The sequence below is a fragment of the Oncorhynchus nerka genome, unplaced genomic scaffold (genome assembly GCF_034236695.1).
Source record: "Oncorhynchus nerka isolate Pitt River unplaced genomic scaffold, Oner_Uvic_2.0 unplaced_scaffold_1___fragment_2___debris, whole genome shotgun sequence".
In the NCBI taxonomy this organism is placed as follows: Eukaryota; Metazoa; Chordata; class Actinopteri; order Salmoniformes; family Salmonidae; genus Oncorhynchus; species Oncorhynchus nerka.
The window spans coordinates 292953-319572 of record NW_027040482.1 but is presented as its reverse complement, the minus strand read 5'-3'; the positions used below and the strand labels follow the sequence as shown (position 1 = coordinate 319572).

General features: G+C 46.1%; 1 protein-coding gene across 3 annotated transcripts in view; it reads right to left on the bottom strand.

The window, feature by feature from the left end:
* Positions 1 to 7146: 7146 nt before the first annotated feature.
* LOC115140094 (transcription factor COE2) overlaps positions 7147 to 26620 on the bottom strand; it is a 56399-nt gene continuing 36925 nt past the window's right edge. For 2 of the 3 annotated variants that reach the window (XM_029678170.2, XM_029678171.2), the window contains exons 7-16: positions 22722 to 22803; positions 11391 to 11532; positions 10879 to 11009; positions 10501 to 10627; positions 10265 to 10353; positions 10073 to 10138; positions 9789 to 9963; positions 9423 to 9608; positions 9072 to 9236; positions 7147 to 8856 (exon numbers count right to left, since the gene is read on the bottom strand). In XM_029678170.2, the coding sequence (XP_029534030.1) occupies positions 8825 to 8856; positions 9072 to 9236; positions 9423 to 9608; positions 9789 to 9963; positions 10073 to 10138; positions 10265 to 10353; positions 10501 to 10627; positions 10879 to 11009; positions 11391 to 11532; positions 22722 to 22803 (1195 nt within the window). In that variant the 3' untranslated portion in view covers positions 7147 to 8824. Of the gene's footprint in view, positions 8883 to 9071; positions 9237 to 9422; positions 9609 to 9788; positions 9964 to 10072; positions 10139 to 10264; positions 10354 to 10500; positions 10628 to 10878; positions 11010 to 11390; positions 11533 to 22721; positions 22804 to 26620 lie in introns of all 3 variants that reach the window. The other variant, XM_029678172.2, reaches the window with a different exon arrangement.

Genomic DNA, 26620 nt, shown 5'->3' with positions numbered 1-26620 from the left:
AGGTTATATTGTCATCAAGGCTTTATATAGGAAGGGAGAGGAGTGTGTGTTTGAAAAGTTTTATAGCCCATGTCCCTTCACAGGGGCGGGCCACTGATTGAGCAGAGCCCTAACCGTATGAAAACCCAAATCTCACATTTTAGAAGCTAAAATCCCATTCCATCCCATCACAAATAATTTCATATTCAAACATTTAAATTGAACAACAATTCCATGTGAATCCGATAACTCTAATGTGTAGATTTTCCACTGTAGAGTTTATGTCATCTTATCATTGATGAGAATGTCTCAGATGACAACCAAACTGACATCATATTCATTAAGTACCACTGCATATGTTCAATTGGTCGGATTACCAGAATATAGTTCATTTCCCCCCACCTTCTGATGTTTCCAGAATCTCTATGTTAACCAAGGGGTTTGCAAATGTAACATCAGTAGGATAGAGAGAGGAAAAAGGGGGAAAGAGGTATTTATGGCTGTCATAAAACTACCCCCAGGCCAACGTCATGACAGAGGTGACCAAGATCCCGATATTCACTCTGACAGAGTTCCTCTGTGGAGATAGGAGAACCTTCCAGAAAGACAACCATCTCTGCAGCATTCCACCAATCAGGCCTTTATGGTAGAGTGGCCACATGGAAGCCACTCCTCAGTAAAAGGCACATGACAGCCCGCTTGGAGTTTGCTAAATGGTACCTAAAGACTCTCAGACCATGCGAAACAAGATTCTCTGGTCTGATGAAACCAAGATTGAACTCTTTGGCCTGAATGCCAAGCGTCACGTCTAGAGGAAACCTGGCACCATCACTACGGTGATGCATGGGGGTGGCAGCATCATGCTGGGTGGATGTTTTTCATAGGCAGGGACTGGGAGACAAGATAGGATCGAGGAAAAGATGAATGGAGCAAAGTACAGAGAGATCCTTGATGAAAGACTGCTCAGGACCTCAGTCTGGGGTAAACGTACACCTTCCAACAGGACAATGACCCTAAGCACACAGCCAAGACAATGCAGGAGTGGCTCCAGGACAAGTCTCTGAATGTCCTTGAGTAGCTCAGCCAGAGCCCGGACTTGAACACGATCGAACATCTCTGGAGAGACCTGAAAATAGCTGTGCAGCGACGCTCCCCATCCAAGCTGACAGAGCTTGAGAAGATCTGCAGAACATAATGCTAGAAATTCCCCAATACAGGTGTGCCAAGCTTGTCATACCCAAGAAGACTTGAGTCTGTAATCGCTGCAAAATATGCTTCAACAATGTACTGAGTAAAGGGTCTGAATACTTATGTAAATGTGATATTTCCACTTTTTTTAATACATTTGCTAAAATGCCTAAAAACCTGTTTTTACTTCGTTATTATGGTGTGTTGTGTGATTGATGAGAAATATATTTTTAATACATTTTAGAATAAGGTTGTAACGTAACAAAACGTGGAAAAGTCAAGGGGTCTGAATACTTTCCAAAGGCCCTGTATGGGCCCTTCCCAGCAATACAGAGACAAATAAAATAGAGAAATAATGGAAAAGTAAAACCAGAGATATAATAAACAGTAGATAATAAACGTATACTCTGCTAATGTCATTCAACACACACACACACACACACACACACACACACACACACACACACACACACACACACACACACACACACACACACACACACAGAGAGAATGAGATAGGGAGGGTAGAGGCGTCACTCTGTGTTCACAGAGCACACTTTTCCATAGTGAACAAAAGCATAAGAGTGACAGGGGTGGGGGGGGTGGGAGGGGTGTGTGTGTGTGTGTGTGTGTGTGTGTGTGTGTGTGTGTGTGTGTGTGTGTGTGTGTGTGTGTGTGTGTGTGTGTGTGTGTGTGTTTTGTTGGGTAGGTTGTCTCATGGGGTAGCTCTCTGTCTATCCCATCTGTCACCCCACTCTACTGACACCCAAGGGAATGGGGATAGAGGGGTGGGGGGTTCATTTTGGAAAAAGGAAAGGGGGTCCAGTGGTCTAATGGACAAATATACAGGAGTTGGGGATTGGCCAAAGGTTGAGCCAATCTACACATTTATTTGCCCAAAAGGCCCCCTCTCAAGTCTCAGACTGCGTTTAGCTGGCCATCTTCTAAGATCCAAATGAGAACGGGATGGACACACACACACACATGCTATACAAACTGCACACACTGGGGCTAATGTCAGCCTAATGTGATCCCATGCTGTGGCCAGAGGGCTAATTGATTATATAAACACAAACACATCCCTTGAGAGAAAGGGGGGTGGACGTTTGTCTGATATGCTCTTTACTTACATTTTTCTCTCCATTTTCTATTTTCTATTCTATCCTGCTACATGACGAGTCAATTCATATTAAAACATCATCCATTTATTTGTATTGCTTTTAGATTTAATCTAAAACATGAATATAAAAATGGTGGTGCTGCTTACAATAAGAGATTGAGCAAGTCTGTGAGAAGTGCTTGACGGCAGGCGGTGTAACATCCTTCCTTAATGGAATGTGTGATCAGAAGACAGAGAAATGGGCCCTGTGATGCAGCAGCCAAAACAACAACTAAACAGTCAGGAAGATGAGCATATGGCTCCTGTACCACTGGGCAGAAGGAGCACTCAGTGGGATGAATGCTGAGGGGCTGACAACAAAGCTGACTTTAACTTGTCAAATTAGCAGCACGTTTACAGTGAGATAGGGAGAGAGAGGTGTAAAGCGAGAGAAAAGAAATGGGGGGATGAACGGGAGAGAGAGAAAGAGGGAGAGAGAGGTAGAAAGGAAGAGAGAAGTATAGAGAGAAGGGGAGAGAGAGAGGTAGAAAGGGAGAGAGAGAAAAAGAGAGACAGAGAGAGAGAGAGAGGGGGGATCGGTAGCAGCTTTGACTTCTCTGTCAAGTGCTACTTGATGGTGACAAAGAATCAAACAAAAGCTACATCTGAAAGGGAAAACAGCTCTGCTTTACAAAGTCAATACCTCTATATGACTCCATCCTTGAGCATAGTTATCTATACTGAGTGTACAAAAAATAAGAACAACTTCCTAATATTGAGTTGCACCCCCCTTTTGCCCTCAGAACAGCCTCAATTCGTTGGGGCATGGACTCTACAAGGTGTCGAAAGCGTTCCACTGGGATTATGGCTCATGTTGACTCCAATGCTTCCCACAGTTGTGACAAGTAGGCTGGATGTCCTTTGGGTGGTGGACCATTCTTGGAACACACAGGAAACTGTTGAGTGTTAAAAATCCTGCAGTGTTGCAGTTCTTGACACACTCAAACCAGTGCACATGGCACCTACTGTACTGCCATACCCCGTTCAAAGGCACTTCAATCGTTTGTCTTGCCCATTCACCCTCTGAATGGCACACATACACAATCCATGTCTCAAGTGTCTCAAGGCATAAAAATCCTTCTTTAAGCCGTCTCCTTCCATTCATCTAGATTGATTGAAGTGGATTTGATGGAAGGATCATAGCTTTCAAATCAAATTCAATTTTATTTGTCACATGCGCCGAATACCTACAGTGAAATGCTTACTTACAAGCCCTTAACCAACAATGCAGTTTTAAGAAAAATACCTACAAAATAAGAACTAAAAGGAACAAACAAGTAAGGAGCAGCAGTAAAATAACAATAGCGAGGCTGTATACAGGGGGTACCGGTACAGAGTTAATGTGTGGGGGCACCGGTTAGTTGAGGTAATTGACGTAATATATACATGTGGGTAGAGTTATTAAAGGGACTTGTGTATAGATAATAACAGAGAGTGGCAGCAGCGTAAAAGGGGGGGGGGGTGCAAATAGTCTGGGTAGCCATTTGATTAGATGTTCAGGAGTCTTATGGCTTGGGGGTAGAAGCTGTTTAGAAGCCTCTTGGACCTAGATTTGGCACTCCGGTACCGCTTGCCGTGTGGTACCAGAGAAAACAGTCTATGACTAGGGTGGCTGGAGTCTTTGACCATTTTTAGGGCCTTCCTCTGACACCGTCTGGTGTAGAGGTCCAGCTTGGCAGTGATGTACTAGGCCATACGCACTACCCTCTGTAGTGCCTTGCGGACGGAGGCCGAGCAGTTGCCATACCAGGCAGTGATGCAACCATGCTCTTGAAGGTGCAGCTGTAGAACCTTTTGAGGATCTGAGGACCCATGCCATATATTTTCAGTCTCCTGACTGGGAATAGGTTTTGCCGTGCCTTCTTCATGACTGTCTTGGTGTCCTTGGACCATGTTAGTTTGTTGGTGATGTGGACACCAAGGAACTTGAAGCTCTCAACCTGCTCCACTATTGTGCCGTCGATGAGAATGGGGGTGTGCTCCATCCTCTTTAACCTGTAGTCCACAATCATCTCCTCAGTCTTGATCACGTTGAGGGAGAAGTTGTTGTCCTGGCACCACACAGCCAGGTCTCTGACCTCCTCCCTGTTTTCTGTCTCATCATTGTTGGTGTTCAGGCCTAACACTGTTGTGTCATCTGCAAACTTAATGGTGGTGTTGGAGTCGTGCCTGGTCGTGCAGTCATGAGTGAACAGGGAGTACAGGAGGGGACTAAGCACGCACTCCTGACGGGCCCATGTGTTGAGGATCAGCGTGGCGGATGTGTTGTTATCTACCCTTACCACCTGGGGGCGACCCATCAGAAAGTCCAAGATCCAGTGATGAGCTTTGAGGGCACTATGGTGTTGAACACTGAGCTGTAGTCAATGAACAGCATTCTCATGTAGGTGTTCCTTTTGCCCAGTTGGGAAAGGGCAGTGTTGAGTGCCTTTCAAAGCACTTCATGGCTACAGATGTGATTAATTGAGCCAGGTTACCTTAGGGTTCTTGGTCACAGGGACTATGGTGGTCTGCTTGAAACATGTTGGTATTACAGACACAGACAGGGAGAGGTTGAAAATTTCAGTAAAGACACTTGCCAGTTGGTCAGCGCATGCTCAGAGTACACGTCCTGGTAATCCGTCTGGCCCTGCGGCCTTGTAAATGTTGACCTGTTTAATGGTTTTACTCCCATCGGCTACGGAGAGCGTGATCACACAGTCGTCATGAACAGCTGGTGCTCTCATGCATGTTTCAGTGTTACTTGCCTCGAAGCATGCATAGAAGTAATTTATCTCGTCTGATAGACACGTGTCACTGGGCAGCTCTTGGATGTTCTTCCCTTTGTAGACTGTAATAGTTTGCAATCCCTGCCACATCCGACGAGCGTTGGAGCTAGTTTAGTACGTTTCGATCTTAGTCCTGTTTTGAAGCTTTGCCTGTTTGATGGTTCGGCGGGGGGCATAGCAGGATTTCTTATAAGCTTCCGGGTAAGATTCCCGCTCCTTGAAAGCGGCAGCTCTACCCTTTAGCTCAGTGTGGATGTTGCCTATAATCCATGGCTTCTCGTTGGGGTATATACGTACAGTCACCTTGGGGACGACGTCATCGATGCACTTATTGATGAAGCCAGTGACTGATGTGGTGTACTCCTCATTGCCATTGGAAGAATCCCAGAAAACATTCCAGTCTGTGTTAGCAAAACAGTCCAGTAGCTTAGCATATGCTTCATTTTACCACTTTTTTATTGGCCGAGTCACTGGTGACCGAGTCACTGGTGACCGAGTCACTACTCATCTCTGTGTGTGGAGTAAAGGTGGTCTAGAGTTTTTTCCCTCTGGTTGCACGTTTAACATGCTGATAGAAATTAGGTAAAACGGATTTGAGTTTCCCTGCATGAAAGTCTCCGGCCACTAGGAGCGCTGCCTCTGGATGAGTGTTTTCCTGTTCCCGACTTCCCTAGATATTATGCACCAACTGTTGTTTACAAATGTACATAGACCGCCACCCCTTGTCTTACCAGAGGCTGCTGTTTTATCCTTCCGATGCAGTGTATAACCCGCAGCTGTATGTTATTCATGTCGTCGTTCAGCCACGACTCAGTGAAACATAAGATATTACCTTTTTTGATGTCCTGTTGGCAATACGTGCTTTTAGTTTGTCCAATTTATTATCCAGCGATTGTACGTTGGCCAGTAGTACAGATGGCAAAGGCAGATTAGCCACTCGCCGGCAGATCCTCACAAGGCACCCCGATCTCTTTCCGCGAAACCTCTTCCGTCTTTTTCTCCTGCTAATGACGGGAATGAGGGCCTGTTCGGGTGTCTGGAGTAAATCCCTCTTGTCCAACTCATTAAAGAGATATTCTTCGTCCAGTCCAAGGTGAGTACTCAGTGTTCTCATTTTCCAGAGCTTTTTTGGGTCATAAGAGACAAAAGCAGCAATGTTATGTGCAAAATAAGTTATGAAGAATATGAAAAAACAAACAAAAATGCACGATCGGTTAAGAGCCCATGAAATGGAAGCCTTTCTCTCTTGCGTCATCTTAACGGGAAACTTTCAATCTATGTAACGGAAAGAGCAGGTGTTCTTAATGTTTTGTTCACTCAGTGTTATACTCTACTGTAGTGTACACGCAGACATGTAGTACACAACCACACACATTGATGCACATATGGACATGCATACACTCAGCACTGCCCAACCCCCTCGCTGCTTTGGGCGCTGTGTTAATGAAACAGTTGCTGTTTCCTGGCATAACATTAATTACCCCATCAAAAAAGAGCTGGTAATTAACTGCCCTCCTTTACCAGTGCTAATTACATTAACAGAGAGAAGCCATTACAGAGGGAGAGAGGGAGCAGGAGAGAAAGAAAGAAAGAAGGGATGAAAGGGGATTGAAACAAAGACTGAAAGAAGTAATGGCAGGGTAGCGAGAGGGAGAAAAAGAGGGCACACGCCAGAGAGAGCGAGGGAGGAGAGGCTCATGTGGTTCTTAGTGGGGCCCCCAGAGGCCTGGTCCTTAGAGGAATAAGCAGGTTTGCTGCTGGAGAGGAGGAGAGGAGAGTGATGGGGGATGTTGTTTATCTTCACAGGCAGTAGCTACAGTCTGCAGCGCTCACTCCACAATTAAGATGCTGCGCCTCATCAGGTTTGTGTCAAACTATACAAACATACAGGTGAGTTAAAAAATAGTCCTGGTGTGGACTTGAAATATTACCATAATACTGTACATAACAAAACCTCAACTCATATACTGTACTATGGATATCTGTACATTTCTATACCATGTCTAATTGCATAATGCAAACACACAGTTCTGAATTATTACCAACAGTGAGTTCTTACTGTGATTTTTTTGTTTTATTTGGGAGGACAAAATATAATTACAGTTTAAGATATACAAATCACATTTTCAGACAGTCATCATGTTATTCTGTACCATTAAAAAAGAAAGATAGGTTTTGGGAGAAAAAAACTTTGAGTAACCTTACATTTTACTAACGACTTTCAAATAAATAAAACCAGCAAAACACAACAAACAACTTTGAATAGATGTTAGCTACCTCTTTTAAATTCTTTGTTTTCTAATCCTGAGTATGATGTTTGTATTGTGCTCCAACAGTGAGTAAGAAAACTGTTGCATGGGTTTATAACAAATCCCCAACATGTTCCTTACTTTGTTTTCAGTTTATGTATGCTTGTTACTTTACTGCATCGTGACCAGAGACTATGGGATGAAAAACATCAAATGAATGAACAATTCAAAATCCTAAACTTTGACATATAATTTCAAATTTGCAACATGTAATGAAATAATAGCAGGGAATCAGTGTGGAAATAACATGCATAAAAAGGAAATTAATAATAATATAGGCTAACTCATTTTCCTTTATGGAGAACAGCAAGGTAATGTGCTTTATTTTTTACACTGGACATGACAGTTCTATTTTGTTATGTGACAAACCAGGGAAAAGTATTGGCCAAGAATTGATTTCAAAGAAACGTTTCATGGCGTATTACTTCATTCTCTCTTATGTGTTAATCATCAGTCATGTCTGACAAAACCTCAAAGATTTCAATTAAAACAACAAGAATGGCAACATAGCGATGACATAATCATATTTATAACAATTGCAAAAAAGGAATTAAAACACGTTTATATTATTCCCTAAAGTAACTATAATAATAAGTTAAATTGCTTGTTTTTTTCTTCTTAAATAAATCAATATATGAATAAATGTTGTATTACCGACCCTGGAGGACAAAGAGTTTGCCCTTGTAAAATGATGGGGATCAGAACTAAAAATAAAGGGTCTATCATTCTGGAATGTAAATCACCTTCAAAAACTCTGCTACAAAGTCTTCTCAGGGACAATCTTCTCAGGGACAATGTACATACATGCCTTTGACAGTGTCCTGACAGAGACAAATAGCACCCTGCTTCATAGACTTTCAGCACATAGTATCAGAGTTGTCCATTCAGTTCAGTACTCTAACAACGAATCATCAACAGACATTTTCTTCTAGCACACTGATAGCCAAGAGGTTGATCAGTTTAGGGTAGGTGTTTTTGTTGGAAGAACCAAATGCTGCATATGGCTGTAGCATTGGGTGGTACGGGTGCTTTTGAAGCTCGTGAAGGCATCTTGACGTTGACTTCTGCTGTCCTTTCAAAATACAGAGACACCCATAGACACCCATAGAGCTCCATTGTGTTGTGGTGTGGCCCAAGGAAGTCTCATGTCTTTACAGCTACTGCAGATGAAGAGATCTTCTTCTCTCTGCATCTGGAGTGACTGGCTGGTCTTTGGACTCTTTCTGTCCCATTCCCTTTCATTCAGTTGGATGAAACATGGACTCAACAAGTGGCAGGGCATCAGTGAGGAGAGTTGTTGGTGGTTGAGAAGTCAGTGTGTGTTCCATTTATCCCTTGTCAGTGCCTGCAGAGGGGCAGCAGTGTGGGAGCATTGGTCTGGTCTGGTTTGTTGGTGATGGATGGGAGGTGGTGGAGTGCTGCTACATCGGGGGAACTACCAGGCCAGTCATCGCTATAGAGAAAGAGAATAGTAATAATCTATTATGTTTTAGATCAAATCTTATTCTTGACAATGGCAATCATTATTATAACCCCCAAAAAAACAGACATATTGTATTGTCATGCCTGCCTAAACTATGTGTATGTGGGCATAGATTAGTTTTTAGAAAGAAAGAGGGGGGTTTTAACACACAAAGAGATGTTTCTAAGATTGTAGTTTGGTTCTACCTCTGAAGCTGTTGCCTCCTGAAGCGGGACAGGCAGGAGAGGAGGAGCCCTGGGGCCGGAGGACAGGAGCGAATGCGCTCTTCTGTTTGGCTGAGGACGGGAAGGAGGAGAACGGCAGGAGGGAGGAGGAGCTGGAACCCGGGATAGTGGGACTAGATGGCATTACTGTGGATGAGAGAGAGAGAGAGAGAGAGAGAGAGAGAGAGAGAGAGAGAGAGAGATGTTACTTTATAACAGAAGGATTCTAGGCAATGGTCAACCTTTGTCAGTGGTGGGCAATTATGTTTTATTGTAACAGGTACAGGAGGAAAACACAGGATAGATTGATTGAGTAAAAGGAGAGACACTCACTGCCATAGGGAGAACCAGTGGGGGAGGCACTGCTGAAACCAGGGGACCCTGGCACCCCCAGACTAGTCATGGGCACTGCCCCGTACCCCCCACTCATGCCTCCACCACCCCCATAGCCCGACTGCTGAGGGGTGGAGGCAGAGGAGTACCCCCGGGGGGACAAACTGCTGGAGTTACGAATATAACCTGGAGCGAGAGAGAGGGAAAAATACAAAGAGTTAGAACAAGAAAGACAGAGGATAGTAAAAGACAGGATGACACAAGTGCTTTTCCCACTGGGGATATCATATCACCAACTCGAAGAAAATCAAAGGGCCAGACTTCTATAAATATAGGGAATCCAATTGTAAGTCTTGTCCTGCTCACCTTGGCTGGTTTGTCCTGGCTCGCCAATGCTAACCCCCAGCTGGGAGGGGTATGAGCCCAGGCCCATGACACTGCCGTGGGCTGGGGAGCTGGGCAGGGCCTGCAGCTGGCTGTGGGGACGGGGAACACTGTACAGGGCCTCAGCGATGTCCGCTGCACGCTTCAGCAACATGTCCTAAAGAGAGACAATACAAACTGTTACTAACCCAGACCTCACAGATTTACAGTAGTTATTGATGAGTGGAATTACTAGAGGAACGGAGCGACTAAACAGTGCTGGTTACCTGATTACTGTGTGGGTTTCCATACAAGGCTTCGACCAGATCAGCTGCTCTCTTCAGTAGCATCTCCTACACACAGACAGAGAGACATGAATTAGCCTCTGGTGTTACATAGTGTACTTTATTGTCAAAGGTGAGGTGTGGTGACATATGGCATGTACATCATCTCACTATGTGTGGTATGTTCTCACTCACCTTAGCTAGTTTGTCAGGGTCACCAGGGTGTCTGGGAATGACCTTTTGAAGCCTCTGGAAACCGTAGTCTATGGTGGGCTCATTCAGCGCTATACACAAACACATCCACAGATACATGAGCACTTGGTCCTGACTCATCCCATGGAATGGTGCTGTTTGATATGTTGTTGGTGAATGGTTGCTGGATAGGGTAGATATGGCTGGGGCGGTGGGGTTAATAGGAGGTGTGTGTTTACCTGTATAGATAAAGCGTCCAGGTGCCCCCTTGCAGAATTGTTTAGATTTGTAGGACAGCGTGACCTCCACGACCCCCGGGATGTGGCGTGGGGGCGTCTGGACACGGATGGCGTGGGGCGTGATCAACTAAGAGAGAGAGAGAAACAGGGACAAGACAGAGAAGGAATGAGCAACGACTGTTTGACAGTCTACAGTATCTGACAGAATAATACGGTTTGCTCTCATAATGCCAACATGTAGAAGGCAGCCACTAAATGACTGGACAAAATGAGACAAGCCATATGCTTTTGTTACCTTGTCCCTTATGTTTTCAATCAGTAACAGTCTCGTTAATGAGTTGTTTTTAAGAGACAGTTACAGTGAAGCCACATAGCTACCTCGCTCCACACCAGCATGCTGCCGAACACCACCTGCAGCCCGTCAAAGAAGTTCTCCCCGATCACGATGACCATGGCCCCGCCCGTGGTCCAGCCCTCACTGGGGCTGATGGCTTTGATACATGGGGTGGCTGGAGAGGAAGGGCAATAATGTCATTTTAATATAACTTATTGCATCTCTTGGCAATGTATTTAGTGTCTGTTTCAGGGTGTCAGCCCTAGACCTTGAGGTTAGCCATTAGTACAGCAGTAGTTAATCCATCAATCAAATGTATCAGCAGTTGTTGCAAAGTGCTTCTACAGATGTAGAAGCACAGTATGAATGTCTACAGTATGAATGTCTACAGTAGGAATGTCTACAGTAGGGATGTCTACAGTAGGAATGTCTACAGTAGAAATGTCTACAGTATGAGTGTCTACAGTATGAATGTCTACAGTAGGAATGTCTACAGTAGGAATGTGTTCCTGATGTATCAGTACCCCAGGGCAGGTCGTGTTTGGTCTCTTCTTACCATACTCCATACCGTTCTCCACTGACTCTCCAGGCTCTAGCCTGCGAGCTCTCCGGCCATGTTTGGAGTTATTGTGGACAAACATGTTGTCAGACACGGCTAAGACATGGCCGTCTACACTCACAGTGCTGGACAGGACCACCTAAAAGACAGGGGAGGACGGGGAAGAGGAAAATACATACCATAAGTCTATCTGGGTTTATAAGTGATATCAGTTCACTTTTTGTGAGATTTGGTTTCCTGCAAAATCCCTTGGCCACAATCCATTTCAACATCCAGCTGATAGGAATATTTCTCAATGGGTAATGTGACAACCCTACTACACTATATCATATTTTTACATCACCGCCCCCCTCTCTGTGGCCTCTCCCTTTCTCTCCCTTCCTCTCCCCTCCTGAGACTGTGGTTGGAGTTGTGGTCTGGACCAACAGCTCACAGAGGTTCAGGCCTAATCCCTCACTGACACCAGACATATGGACTGAATCTCCTATTTGTACTGGCCGTTAAAGTAGAGTGTGATATATGGTGAACCTAATTTGATTCCTGGCCAACAGCATGTGTGTGTCCCTACCCTCTCCACGAGATACATCATTTCCCCATGGAGGACATGCATACAAAATGTGTGTTCTTGTGTGCTTGCCTTGGGTCTGTGTGTTTAAGAGTGTCCATACTGTATATCTATAGGTGTACATGCAGGAGGGGGTGTTGATGGTGGTGTAGGGTCTATGTCTATGAAGTGCTGAAAGACTAAGCTTGAGACATTTTGAAATAGGCGTTACAATAAGAAAGTGATGTGTAAGGGCAAAGATAAGACAGAAGTGTTTCAGAATCCCAGAGCTGCACATGAAGAGACTCTGGAGCACAGATGCTGAGAAGGAAAGAGAGAGAGAGAAAGCAGATGTGCTTGTAGATGGTTGAGTGGTGAGGAAACTATAGGAAAATAACAGTAAATTATTGATCAAGCACCATAAACAGGCTCCTGTCCAGCTCTAATCGCCTTTTAACCTGGAGGTGAGGGCCTCGGAGCGGCCGCCCGCTCATAACTTCTCAGCATGCGTCAAAGCGCAGGAGTTAAAACAAACATGGTGGAAGACAGGGAGAGAGAGAAAAAGGGAGAGGCAGAGAGATCCGGGAGAGAGAGAAGAGAAAAGAAAAGAGAAGAGGAACGAGAGCGAGAGAGACAGACAGTGGCTCCGGTGCTGAAAGACAGCAGAGGAAGTGAAGCGGGAGTGTCCCCTGTGACCACTTCCTGGGTCACGGAGCATGACCTCCCCCATCTGGAGCCAATCACTCAATTCTTGACAACTTCCTGAAACACCTCAGCCTATTTCCTGCCCGCCTCCCCCTTTTCTCTCCCACCCCAATACACCCTTTTCCCTTCTCTCCCTCTTTGTTTCACTGTAGATTTTGTACTTTCACCTTTAACTTTCCCCTCCATTCCTTCCATTGGAAAATGTCTAAGCAGTGCTTCAGGCTACGGAATGGAGAAATGTGGTCCCAACTATACCTGGGCAGACGCTGAACAAAAAAAGTCCCTCTTTGTGAAAGTAGAGAGGAAGGAAAGGTGGGATAGTTTTTATTCTATTTTAGAAAGAATAAAATAATTGCTATTTTCAACATCATATATGCTGCACACACGCTCTCTCTCTCTTTCCCTCTCGCACACATACACAAACCTCTCTCTCTCTTTCCCTCTCGCACACATACACAAACCTCTCTCTCTCTTTCCCTCTCGCACACATACACAAACCTCTCTCTCTCTTTCCCTCTCACACACATACACAAACCTCTCTCTCTCTTTCCCTCTCGCACACATACACAAACCTCTCTCTCTCTTTCCCTCTCACACACATACACAAACCTCTCTCTCTCTTTCCCTCTCGCACACATACACAAACCTCTCTCTCTCTTTCCCTCTCGCACACATACACAAACCTCTCTCTCTCTTTCCCTCTCGCACACATACACACACCTCTCTCCCTCTTTCCCTCTCGCACACATACACAAACCTCTCTCTCTCTTTCCCTCTCGCACACATACACAAACCTCTCTCTCTCTTTCCCTCTCGCACACATACACAAACCTCTCTCTCTCTTTCCCTCTCGCACACATACACAAACCTCTCTCTCTCTTTCCCTCTCGCACACATACACAAACCTCTCTCTCTCTCTTTCCCTCTCGCACACGTACACAAACCTCTCTCTCTCTTTCCCTCTCGCACACATACACAAACCTCTCTCTCTCTTTCCCTCTCGCACACATACACAAACCTCTCTCTCTCTTTCCCTCTCGCACACATACACAAACCTCTCTCTCTCTTTCCCTCTCGCACACATACACAAACCTCTCTCTCTCTTTCCCTCTCACACACATACACACACCTCTCTCTCTCTTTCCCTCTCGCACACATACACAAACCTCTCTCTCTCTTTCCCTCTCACACACATACACAAACCTCTCTCTCTCTTTCCCTCTCGCACACATACACAAACCTCTCTCTCTCTTTCCCTCTCGCACACATACACAAACCCCTCTCTCTTTCCCTCTCGCACACATACACAAACCTCTCTCTCTCTTTCCCTCTCACACATACACAAACCTCTCTCTCTCTTTCCCTCTCGCACACATACACAAACCTCTCTCTCTCTTTCCCTCTCGCACACATACACAAACCTCTCTCCCTCTTTCCCTCTCGCACACATACACAAACCTCTCTCTCTCTTTCCCTCTCACACACATACACAAACCTCTCTCTCTCTTTCCCTCTCACACACATACACAAACCTCTCTCTCTCTTTCCCTCTCGCACACATACACAAACCTCTCTCTCTCTTTCCCTCTCGCACACATACACAAACTCTCTCTCTCTCTCTCTTTCCCTCTCGCACACGTACACAAACCTATCTCTCTCTTTCCCTCTCGCACACGTACACAAACCTCTCTCTCTCTCTTTCCCTCTCGCACACATACACAAACCTCTCTCTCTCTTTCCCTCTCGCACACATACACAAACCTCTCTCTCTCTTTCCCTCTCGCACACATACACAAACCTCTCTCTCTCTCTTTCCCTCTCTCGCACACGTACACAAACCTCTCTCTCTCTTTCCCTCTCGCACACATACACAAACCTCTCTCTCTCTTTCCCTCTAGCACACATACACAAACCTCTCTCTCTCTTTCCCTCTCAGACACATACACAAACCTCTCTCTCTCTTTCCCTCTCGCACACATACACAAACCTCTCTCTCTCTTTCCCTCTCACACACATACACAAACCTCTCTCTCTCTTTCCCTCTCGCACACATACACAAACCTCTCTCTCTCTTTCCCTCTCGCACACATACACAAACCCCTCTCTCTCTTTCCTCTCGCACACATACACAAACCTCTCTCTCTCTTTCCCTCTCACACACATACACAAACCTCTCTCTCTCTTTCCCTCTCGCACACATACACAAACCTCTCTCTCTCTTTCCCTCTCGCACACATACACAAACCTCTCTCTCTCTTTCCCTCTCACACACATACACAAACCTCTCTCTCTCTTTCCCTCTCGCACACATACACAAACCTCTCTCTCTCTTTCGCTCTCGCACACATACACAAACCTCTCTCTCTCTTTCCCTCTACACATACACAAACCTCTCTCCCTCTTTCCCTCTCGCACACATACACAAACCTCTCTCTCTCTTTCCCTCTCGCACACATACACAAACCTCTCTCTCTCTTTCCCTCTCGCACACATACACAAACCTCTCTCTCTCTTTCCCTCTCGCACACATACACAAACTCTCTCTCTCTTTCCCTCTCACACACATACACAAACCTCTCTCTCTCTTTCCCTCTCTACACAAACCTTCTCTCTCTTTCCCTCTCGCACACATACACAAACCTCTCTCTCTCTTTCCCTCTCGCACACGTACACAAACCTCTCTCTCTCTTTCCCTCTCGCACACGTACACAAACCTCTCTCTCTCTTTCCCTCTCGCACACGTACACAAACCTCTCTCTCTCTTTCCCTCTCGCACACATACACAAACCTCTCTCTCTCTTTCCCTCTCACACACATACACACATCTCTCTCTCTCTTTCCCTCTCGCACACATACACAAACCTCTCTCTCTCTTTCCTCTAAACCTCTCTCTCTCTCTTTACACAAACCTCTCTCTCTCTTTCCCTCTCGCACACATACACAAACCTCTCTCTCTCTTTCCCTCTCGCACACATACACAAACCTCTCTCTCTCTTTCCCTCTCGCACACATACACAAACCTCTCTCTCTCTTTCCCTCTCGCACACATACACAAACCTCTCTCTCTCTTTCCCTCTCGCACACATACACACACCTCTCTCTCTTTCCCTCTCGCACACATACACAAACCTCTCTCTCTCTTTCCCTCTCGCACACATACACAAACCTCTCTCTCTCTTTCCCTCTCGCACACATACACAAACCTCTTTCTCTCTCTTTCCCTCTCGCACACATACACAAACCTCTCTCTCTCTTTCCCTCTCGCACACATACACAAACCTCTCTCTCTCTTTCCCTCTAGCACACATACACAAACCTCTCTCTCTCTCTTTCCCTCTCGCACACATACACAAACCTCTCTCTCTCTTTCCCTCTCGCACACATACACAAACCTCTCTCTCTCTTTCCCTCTCGCACACATACACAAACCTCTCTCTCTCTTTCCCTCTCGCACACATACACAAACCTCTCTCTCTCTTTCCCTCTCGCACACATACACAAACCTCTCTCTCTCTTTCCCTCTCACACACATACACAACCTCTCTCTCTCTTTCCCTCTCGCACACATACACAAACCTCTCTCTCTCTTTCCCTCTCACACATACACAAACCTCTCTCTCTCTTTCCCTCTCGCACACATACACAAACCTCTCTCTCTCTTTCCTCTCTTTCCCTCACACATACACAAACCTCTCTCTCTTTCCCTCTCACACACATACACAAACCTCTCTCTCTCTTTCCCTCTCGCACACATACACAAACCTCTCTCTCTCTTTCCCTCTCGCACACATACACAAACCTCTCTCTCTCTTTCCCTCTCGCACACATACACAAACCTCTCTCTCTCTTTCCCTCTCGCACACATACACAAACTCTCTCTCTCTTTCCTCTCGCACACATACACAAACCTCTCTCTCTCTTTCCCTCTCACACATACACAAACCTCTCTCTCTCTTTCCCTCTACACACATACACAAACCTCTCTCTCTCTTTCCCTCTCGCACACATACACAAACCTCTCTCTCTCTTTCCCTCTCACACACATACACAAACCTCTCTCTCTCTTTCCCTCTCGCACACATACACAAACCTCTCTCTCTCTTTCCCTCTACACACATACACAAACCTCTCTCTCTCTTTCCCTCTCGCACACATACACAAACCTCTCTCTCTCTTTCCCTCTCGCACACATACACAAACCTCTCTCTCTCTTTCCCTCTCGCACACATACACAAACCTCTCTCTCTCTTTCCCTCTCGCACACATACACAAACCTCTCTCTCTCTTTCCCTCTCGCACACATACACAAACCTCTCTCTCTCTTTCCCTCTCGCACACATACACAAACCTCTCTCTCTCTTTCCCTCTCACACACATACACAAACTCTCTCTCTCTCTTTCCCTCTCACACACATACACAAACCTCTCTCTCTCTTTCCCTCTCGCACACATACACAAACCTCTCTCTCTCTTTCCCTCTCGCACACATACACAAACCTCTCTCTCTCTTTCCCTCTTACACAAACCCTCTCTCTCTTTCCCTCTCACACACACAAACCTCTCTCTCTCTTTCCCTCTCGCACACATACACAAACCTCTCTCTCTTCTTTCCCTCTCGCACACATACACAAACCTCTCTCTCTCTTTCCCTCTCGCACACATACACAAACCTCTCTCTCTCTCTTTCCCTCTCGCACACATACACAAACCTCTCTCTCTCTTTCCCTCTCGCACACATACACAAACCTCTCTCTCTCTTTCCCTCTCGCACACATACACAAACTCTCTCTCTCTTTCCCTCTCGCACACATACACAAACCTCTCTCTCTCTTTCCCTCTCACACATACACAAACCTCTCTCTCTCTTTCCCTCTCGCACACATACACAAACCTCTCTCTCTCTTTCCCTCTAGCACACATACACAAACCTCTCTCTCTCTTTCCCTCTCGCACACATACACAAACCTCTCTCTCTCTTTCCCTCTCGCACACATACACAAACCTCTCTCTCTCTTTCCCTCTCGCACACGTACACAAACCTCTCTCTCTCTTTCCCTCTCACACATACACAAACCTCTCTCTCTCTTTCCCTCTCGCACACATACACAAACCTCTCTCTCTCTTTCCCTCTCGCACACATACACAAACCTCTCTCTCTCTTTCCCTCTCGCACACATACACAAACCTCTCTCTCTCTTTCCCTCTCGCACACATACACAAACCTCTCTCTCTCTTTCCCTCTCGCACACATACACACAAACCTCTCTCTCTCTCTTTCCCTCTTACACAAACCTCTCTCTCTCTTTCCCTCTCGCACACATACACAAACCTCTCTCTCTCTTTCCCTCTCCCTCTCGCACACATACACAAACCTCTCTCTCTCTTTCCCTCTCGCACACATACACAAACTCTCTCTCTCTCTTTCCCTCTCGCACACATACACAAACCTCTCTCTCTCTTTCCCTCTCGCACACATACACAAACCTCTCTCTCTCTTTCCCTCTCGCACACATACACAAACCTCTCTCTCTCTTTCCCTCTCGCACACATACACAAACCTCTCTCTCTCTTTCCCTCTCGCACACATACACAAACCTCTCTCTCTCTTTCCCTCTCGCACACATACACAAACCTCTCTCTCTCTTTCCCTCTCGCACATACACAAACCTCTCTCTCTCTTTCCCTCTCGCACACATACACAAACCTCTCTCTTTCCCTCTTTCCCTCTTTCCCACACATACACAAACCTCTCTCTCTCTTTCCCTCTCGCACACATACACAAACCTCTCTCTCTCTTTCCCTCTCGCACACATACACAAACCTCTCTCTCTCTTTCCCTCTCGCACACATACACAAACCTCTCTCTCTCTTTCCCTCTCGCACACATACACAAACCTCTCTCTCTCTTTCCCTCTCGCACACATACACAAACCTCTCTCTCTCTTTCCCTCTCGCACACGTACACAAACCTCTCTCTCTCTTTCCCTCTCGCACACGTACACAAACCTCTCTCTCTCTTTCCCTCTCGCACACATACACAAACCTCTCTCTCTCTTTCCCTCTCGCACACATACACAAACCTCTCTCTCTCTTTCCTCTCGCACACATACACAAACCTCTCTCTCTCTTTCCCTCTCGCACACATACACAAACCTCTCTCTCTCTTTCCCTCTCGCACACATACACAAACCCTCTCTCTCTCTTTCCCTCTCGCACACATACACAAACCTCTCTCTCTCTTTCCCTCTCGCACACATACACAAACCTCTCTCTCTCTTTCCCTCTCGCACACATACACAAACCTCTCTCTCTCTTTCCCTCTCGCACACATACACAAACCTCTCTCTCTCTTTCCCTCTCGCACACATACACAAACCTCTCTCTCTTTCCCTCTCGCACACATACACAAACCTCTCTCTCTCTTTCCCTCTCGCACACATACACAAACCTCTCTCTCTCTTTCCTCTCGCACACATACACAAACTCTCTCTCTTTCCCTCTCGCACACATACACAAACCCTCTCTCTCTCTTTCCCTCTCTACGCACCTCTCTCTCTTTCCCATACACAAACCTCTCTCTCTCTTTCCCTCTCGCACACATACACAAACCTCTCTCTCTCTTTCCTCTCGCACACATACACAAACCTCTCTCTCTCCCTCTCGCACACATACACAAACCTCTCTCTCTCTTTCCCTCTCGCACACATACACAAACCTCTCTCTCTCTTTCCCTCTCGCACACATACACAAACCTCTCTCTCTCTTTCCCTCTCACACACACATACACAAACCTCTCTCTCTCTTTCCTCTCGCACACATACACAAACCTCTCTCTCTCTTTCCCTCTCGCACACATACACAAACCTCTCTCTCTCTTTCCCTCTCGCACACATACACAAACTCTCTCTCTCTTTCCCTCTCGCACACATACACAAACCTCTCTCTCTCTTTCCCTCTCGCACACATACACAAACCTCTCTCTCTCTTTCCCTCTCGCACACATACACAAACCTCTCTCTCTCTTTCCCTCTCGCACACATACACAAACCTCTCTCTCTCTTTCCCTCTCGCACACATACACAAACCTCTCTCTCTCTTTCCCTCTCGCACACATACACAAACCTCTCTCTCTCTTTCCCTCTCGCACACATACACAAACCTCTCTCTCTCTTTCCCTCTCGCACACATACACAAACCTCTCTCTCTCTTTCCCTCTCACACACATACACAAACCTCTCTCTCTCTTTCCCTCTCGCACACATACACAAACCTCTCTCTCTCTTTCCCTCTCACACACATACACAAACCTCTCTCTCTCTTTCCCTCTCGCACACATACACAAACACATACACAAACCTCTCTCTCTCTTTCCTCTCGCACACATACACAAACCTCTCTCTCTCTTTCCCTCTCGCACACATACACAAACCTCTCTCTCTCTTTCCCTCTCGCACACATACACAAACCTCTCTCTCTCTTTCCCTCTCGCACACATACACAAACCCCTCTCTCTCTTTCCCTCTCGCACACATACACAAACCTCTCTCTCTCTTTCCCTCTCACACACATACACAAACCTCTCTCTCTCTTTCCCTCTCGCACACATACACAAACCTCTCTCTCTCTTTCCCTCTCGCACACATACACAAACCTCTCTCTCTCTTTCCCTCTCGCACACATACACAAACCTCTCTCTCTCTTTCCCTCTCGCACACATACACAAACCTCTCTCTCTCTTTCCCTCTCGCACACATACACAAACCTCTCTCTCTCTTTCCCTCTCGCACACATACACAAACCTCTCTCTCTCTTTCCCTCTCGCACACATACACAAACCTCTCTCTCTCTTTCCCTCTCGCACACATACACAAACCTCTCTCTCTCTTTCCCTCTCGCACACGTACACAAACCTCTCTCTCTCTTTCCCTCTCGCACACGTACACAAACCTCTCTCTCTCTTTCCCTCTCGCACACGTACACAAACCTCTCTCTCTCTTTCCCTCTCGCACACATACACAAACCTCTCTCTCTCTTTCCCTCTCGCACACGTACACAAACCTCTCTCTCTCTTTCCCTCTAGCACACATACACAAACCTCTCTCTCTCTTTCCTCTCGCACACATACACAAACCTCTCTCTCTCTTTCCCTCTCGCACACATACACAAACCTCTCTCTCTCTTTCCTCTCGCACACATACACAAACCTCTCTCTCTCTCTTTCCTCTCGCACACATACACAAACCTCTCTCTCTCTTTCCCTCTCGCACACATACACAAACCTCTCTCTCTCTTTCCTCTCTCACACACATACACAAACCTCTCTCTCTCTTTCCCTCTCGCACACATACACAAACCTCTCTCTCTCTTTCCCTCTCGCACACATACACAAACCTCTCTCTCTCTTTCCCTCTCGCACACATACACAAACCTCTCTCTCTCTTTCCCTCTCACACACATACACAAACCTCTCTCTCTCTTTCCCTCTCGCACACATACACAAACCTCTCTCTCTTTCCCTCTCGCACACATACACAAACCCTCTCTCTCTCTTTCCCTCTCGCACACATACACAAACCTCTCTCTCTCTTTCCCTCACACACATACACAAACCTCTCTCTCTCTTTCCCTCTCGCACACATACACAAACCTCTCTCTCTCTTTCCCTCTCGCACACATACACAAACTCTCTCTCTCTTTCCCTCTCGCACACATACACAAACCTCTCTCTCTCTTCTTTCCCTCTCGCACACATACACAAACCTCTCTCTCTCTTTCCCTCTCGCACACATACACAAACCTCTCTCTCTCTTTCCCTCTCGCACACGTACACAAACCTCTCTCTCTCTTTCCCTCTCGCACACGTACACAAACCTCTCTCTCTCTTTCCCTCTCGCACACGTACACAAACCCTCTCTCTCTCTTTCCCTCTCGCACACATACACAAACCTCTCTCTCTCTTTACACCCTCTCTCTTTCCCTCTACACATACACAAACCTCTCTCTCTCTTTCCCTCTTTACACAAACCTCTCTCTCTCTTTCCTCTCGCACACATACACAAACCTCTCTCTCTCTTTCCCTCTCACATACACAAACCTCTCTCTCTCTTTCCCTCTCGCACACATACACAAACCTCTCTCTCTCTTTCCCTCTACACATACACAAACCTCTCTCTCTCTTTCCCTCTCGCACACATACACAAACCTCTCTCTCTCTTTCCCTCTCTCACACATACACAAACTCTCTCTCTCTTTCCCTCTCGCACACATACACAAACCTCTCTCTCTCTTTCCCTCTCGCACACATACACAAACCTCTCTCTCTCTTTCCCTCTCGCACACATACACAAACCTCTCTCTCACACGTACACAAACCTCTCTCTCTCTTTCCCTCTCGCACACGTACACAAACTCTCTCTCTCTTTCCCTCTCGCACACGTACACAAACCTCTCTCTCTCTTTCCCTCTCGCACACATACACAAACCTCTCTCTCTCTTTCCTCTCGCACACATACACAAACCTCTCTCTCTCTTTCCCTCTGCACACATACACAAACCTCTCTCTCTCTTTCCCTCTCGCACACATACACAAACCTCTCTCTCTCTTTCCCTCTCGCACACATACACAAACCTCTCTCTCTCTTTCCCTCTCGCACACATACACAAACCTCTCTCTCTCTTTCCCTCTCGCACACATACACAAACCTCTTTCCCTCTCGCACACATACACAAACCTCTCTCTCTCTTTCCCTCTCGCACACATACACAAACCTCTCTCTCTCTTTCCCTCTCGCACACATACACAAACCTCTCTCTCTCTTTCCCTCTCGCACACAAACCTCTCTCTCTCTTTCCCTCTACACAAACCTCTCTCTCTCTTTCCCTCTCGCACACATACACAAACCTCTCTCTCTCTTTCCCTCTCGCACACGTACACAAACCTCTCTCTCTCTTTCCCTCTCGCACACATACACAAACCTCTCTCTCTCTTTCCCTCTCGCACACGTACACAAACCTCTCTCTCTCTTTCCCTCTCGCACACGTACACAAACCTCTCTCTCTCTCTCTCCTACTCTCCATACCTGAAATCTTCTCATGTCCCTTGGGTTTCCTGCTGTCTTCAGACAATTCTGGTTACACTTCAAGAAAAACTTCAAGAAGAACCTGCAGGGGTAAGAGAAAAAAACAGGACAAGTACATAAAAATCATTAACTCAATAGACAAGAAAACATAACGTGAACAATGCATTCATTATTTGTTGGCCTGTCAGTCAAGAAGATGGTGATTACTGTTCCGGTCATAGATGCATTATGTGTGTGTGTCAATGCTGCTGCGTGATATCTGCCCTGGCATTAATCACTGCTGTTTAGTTTAGCATTAGAGCCAATGTTATTACACTTTAAATCAAATGATGAGAATTTGAAATGCAGTCCAGTGAAAACTACTGCTGTGTTTCAAAGTGAACCGGAGACAGGGATGTATGCCAGGGGACTCTGGGGAACATGGTACCCCGCAATGCTGTTTTTGAACCCCCACATTAGAACTGTGGTGGAAGAGAGAAAGTGAAACTAGAAGGACAGAGACAGAGTATTTGTATGTACAAGTGCACATGTGCATGTTTGAATGAGGTTTGTGGGTGTGTTTTCATATGTATGTATCTCATTAACTGTGTGTGTGTATATCTGAGAGAGAGAGAGAGAGAGAGAGAGAGAGAGAGAGAGAGAGAGAGAGAGAGAGAGAGAGAGAGAGAGGTGCTGATAGCCTCCACTACAGCAGAGAAGAGCAGAGAGAGGGAGCGAGAGCTGGAGAGACTGAAATTAAGCTGAGGAGGGGAGGGGAGGGGAGGGGAGGGAGAGACTCCAAATCCCAGGTGTACACAGTTCGGCAACACAGCCCGCTGCCATGGCAACGCAGCTCTGCCGCAATCCCAAAGTCCCCACGCTGATAGGTAAAGACAGAGATTGGAAAGAGAAGGCAACCACAAGGAACACATTCCGAGAGAGAGAGAGAGAGAGAGAGAGAGAGAGAGGTGGGGTGGGGGAGGAAGCGATAGAAAGGGTATAGGCAGGGGAGATGGAGAGGAGGCAGGGGAGCTGGAGAGATAGTGGAGGGAGTTGAGGGAGTAAAGAAATGGTCTGAAGAGAAAAAGAGAATGAGAGTGAAATGGGACATGGTTAGATCAGGACAACTGATATATGTGTGTTCATGGATCAGATGCTTTGTCATTTTAGCCACAAATATGGGCTCAATTTCACTGACACACCCAACGCTGAAATTAAACAAATAACAACAGTGATGAGGCAGGAGCTGGGCAGCCAGTTATCCAATCCCACCCACATTGTGAACACTGCAAATATAAGTCATGTTAATGGATAGAGTTTGTTTGGCGAGGGACTTTCTATTGGCTCCGCAGCCCAGGACCCTCCAATTCAATAGTAATCTCTCCTTCCCTCTCTCAGCCGCTTTCTCTCTCTTCTTCCATCACTTCCTCCCCTCCTCCCTCGTGAACAGGCCCTTATTCAGAACGAACGCTTGCTTCCAAAACAGTGTCCAATATTTCTTGATTTGAACTATTTCAGTGGAGGACAATCAATATTGTTGTTGGCGGAGGATGATTATGATTTATTAGTGAGAGCTCGGACCTCCAACCTCTCCGCTCCTCTACAGTTGGGCTCTGGGTGGATGTGCACAAAAGGCCACATAGCCTCTCCCTCCCTCTAACTACTTCCTCGTCTTTCTATCCCAATCCCCATCTCTCTCTCCATCTTTCACGCCCTCACTCCCCCCTCTCTGTATTTCCCTCCCTTACCTCTCTATCCTCTCTCTGTACAGTATCTATCATGCTGTCATCATTTATATGATATGTTACAGTGTGTTATGCTCAGTGTTTGAATCCAGTTGGCTTCATATCTGCTGATGAGGGGATATATTGGATTATGTTCTGCTGTTTTGGTCCACTTCTTTTAAACAGTGCACTTGAGATCCTTCAGTATGTGACTTCTACCCTGATATATGACAGGGAACATTATATTAATTTGCTTCAAGTTCATGTGGGAACTCCCATACAGAGACGCTGCAAAGTAATTTATGACAACATTACCGCAGGCTCCTTTGTTGGGCGAAATGACCGTGGCCATGGTCCGGCTCTGTCCCAGAAACTCTCCTCTCCCTGCCCGGCCACCTGCTCTTTGGATCTCTGGCCACTTCAAGTGCACCCAGCCAGCACTGACCGCTCACTCCAACCAGTCGCATTGGTGACTTCACAGCAGGGATGTGTGACATCCCATTAAGGACACATTGTACATGTAGCGACGACCCTCTGTGAGATAGGACATGTTCTATGCAGACATTCCCACTGGTCAGTGTGCATTTGTTTCTCCTTTCTTCTGACTTTCACCCATTATTCCCTCACTGTGTTTACTTGTGTAACATCATACACACTTCCATACAACACCCTCCACCACCACCACCTCTGTCCCCCAAACCCCATTCAGTCAACTTTTCACCCCCCTCAGTTCGGACACACACAGCTGCAAATGCTGAAATTAAAGCGAGACGTTGGTGCATATATTAGCATGCATTAGCCACTTTCCCCTACCCACTTAACATGCAAATCTTCCAGCCCCGTCGCCTCGCACCTTCTGCCACACATTCATTTGCTGAATTATAATTAGACTAATCTTGCATAATTAATAAGAAGTCGAGGACCCTCTTTTTTTCCCCCTCTATTGTGGTCGCAAAGTTTAATATCGCCATTGTTTGTTTTTGTTTAGGTAATGCAACACGCCCACAGGCTAGAGAAGAGGAGGACTTGGAAAACATTCATCTGGATGTCAGAAGGAAACTGTGTGAGCGGAGGAAGGTCCAGGACTTTCATAGGAGAACTCTATTAGCTACACTGTAGATTAGACTCATGGGGATGTATTTGCAGCTCTGCCTCTCATACTCAAAGGTGTTATTCCATAACCGTACATGACCATACACAGTCACTGGAATTGATTTCCCATTCGATCATATTTCCCATTCAATCACTATTTAATTTGGAGAAGAAAAAAATTGGGGGGGGAAGGGGTAACCTTTTTGTGACTAGTTGAGATGCCAGTTTAATATTTCATGAGTTGTCCAGTTGTCATTAATGTAGATCAAGCTATAACCCCTCCAACTGGTGTTCCCCACGACCCTCCTCAGAGACCCTGATTAGGAAACACAAACAAAAGGTAGGCCCAAGTCTTAAGCCTTGGGATCAATTTCCACACTGGCTCCATGGGGAGTCTGTTTTCCCCTCAGTCTTCCAGTCTGTATCTCTGTTGAGGCCTCCAGATCCCCTTTGTCTGCATCTGCTTCAGTTCCCAAGACTAAACACAGGCCTCACAGCGTGGGTTAAGCAATTCGCAGGGTGACAACTTTCTTAACTAAAACGAGTTCAAAAAAATTACAGAGTAAGTCATGACACTGCAGTAACAGCAAAGTTATAAACTTAACTCTGTAATTGTATTATTCCTACATGTTCACCTATGCATTGACTTGCCTTCAGACCACGTTCAGCCTCAGTCAGTCCTATCTACGGCATCTGTTACATGTAGCTGAGCCGTTACACACTGCTAGAACAAAAGCTGCACAGGACCCCTAACAATAACTTGTATTGGCATTTATCAACCTTAATTACTACTGACATGAACTGCCATGTCACAAAGACACAACACATCACTCTCTATCTATGCTGATTAGACACAAAGCTGTATCAGTGTCAACAGATCTTTATGCTACATACATAGATTTATCAGCTTTAATACAGGCTTTATAGAGGTCATATGAAACTCCCACATAACTAGACCAGTTCCTGCAGCCTTGTCTTCTTGTGGGACATCAGTCCTGCTCATGTGAGACTGGAGACTGGTAGTTTCGGACATCTGCATTAATGATGACATCATCACATTTCAATAAAAGACTTGGGAGGGATTTGAACCATGAGAGGTAGCGA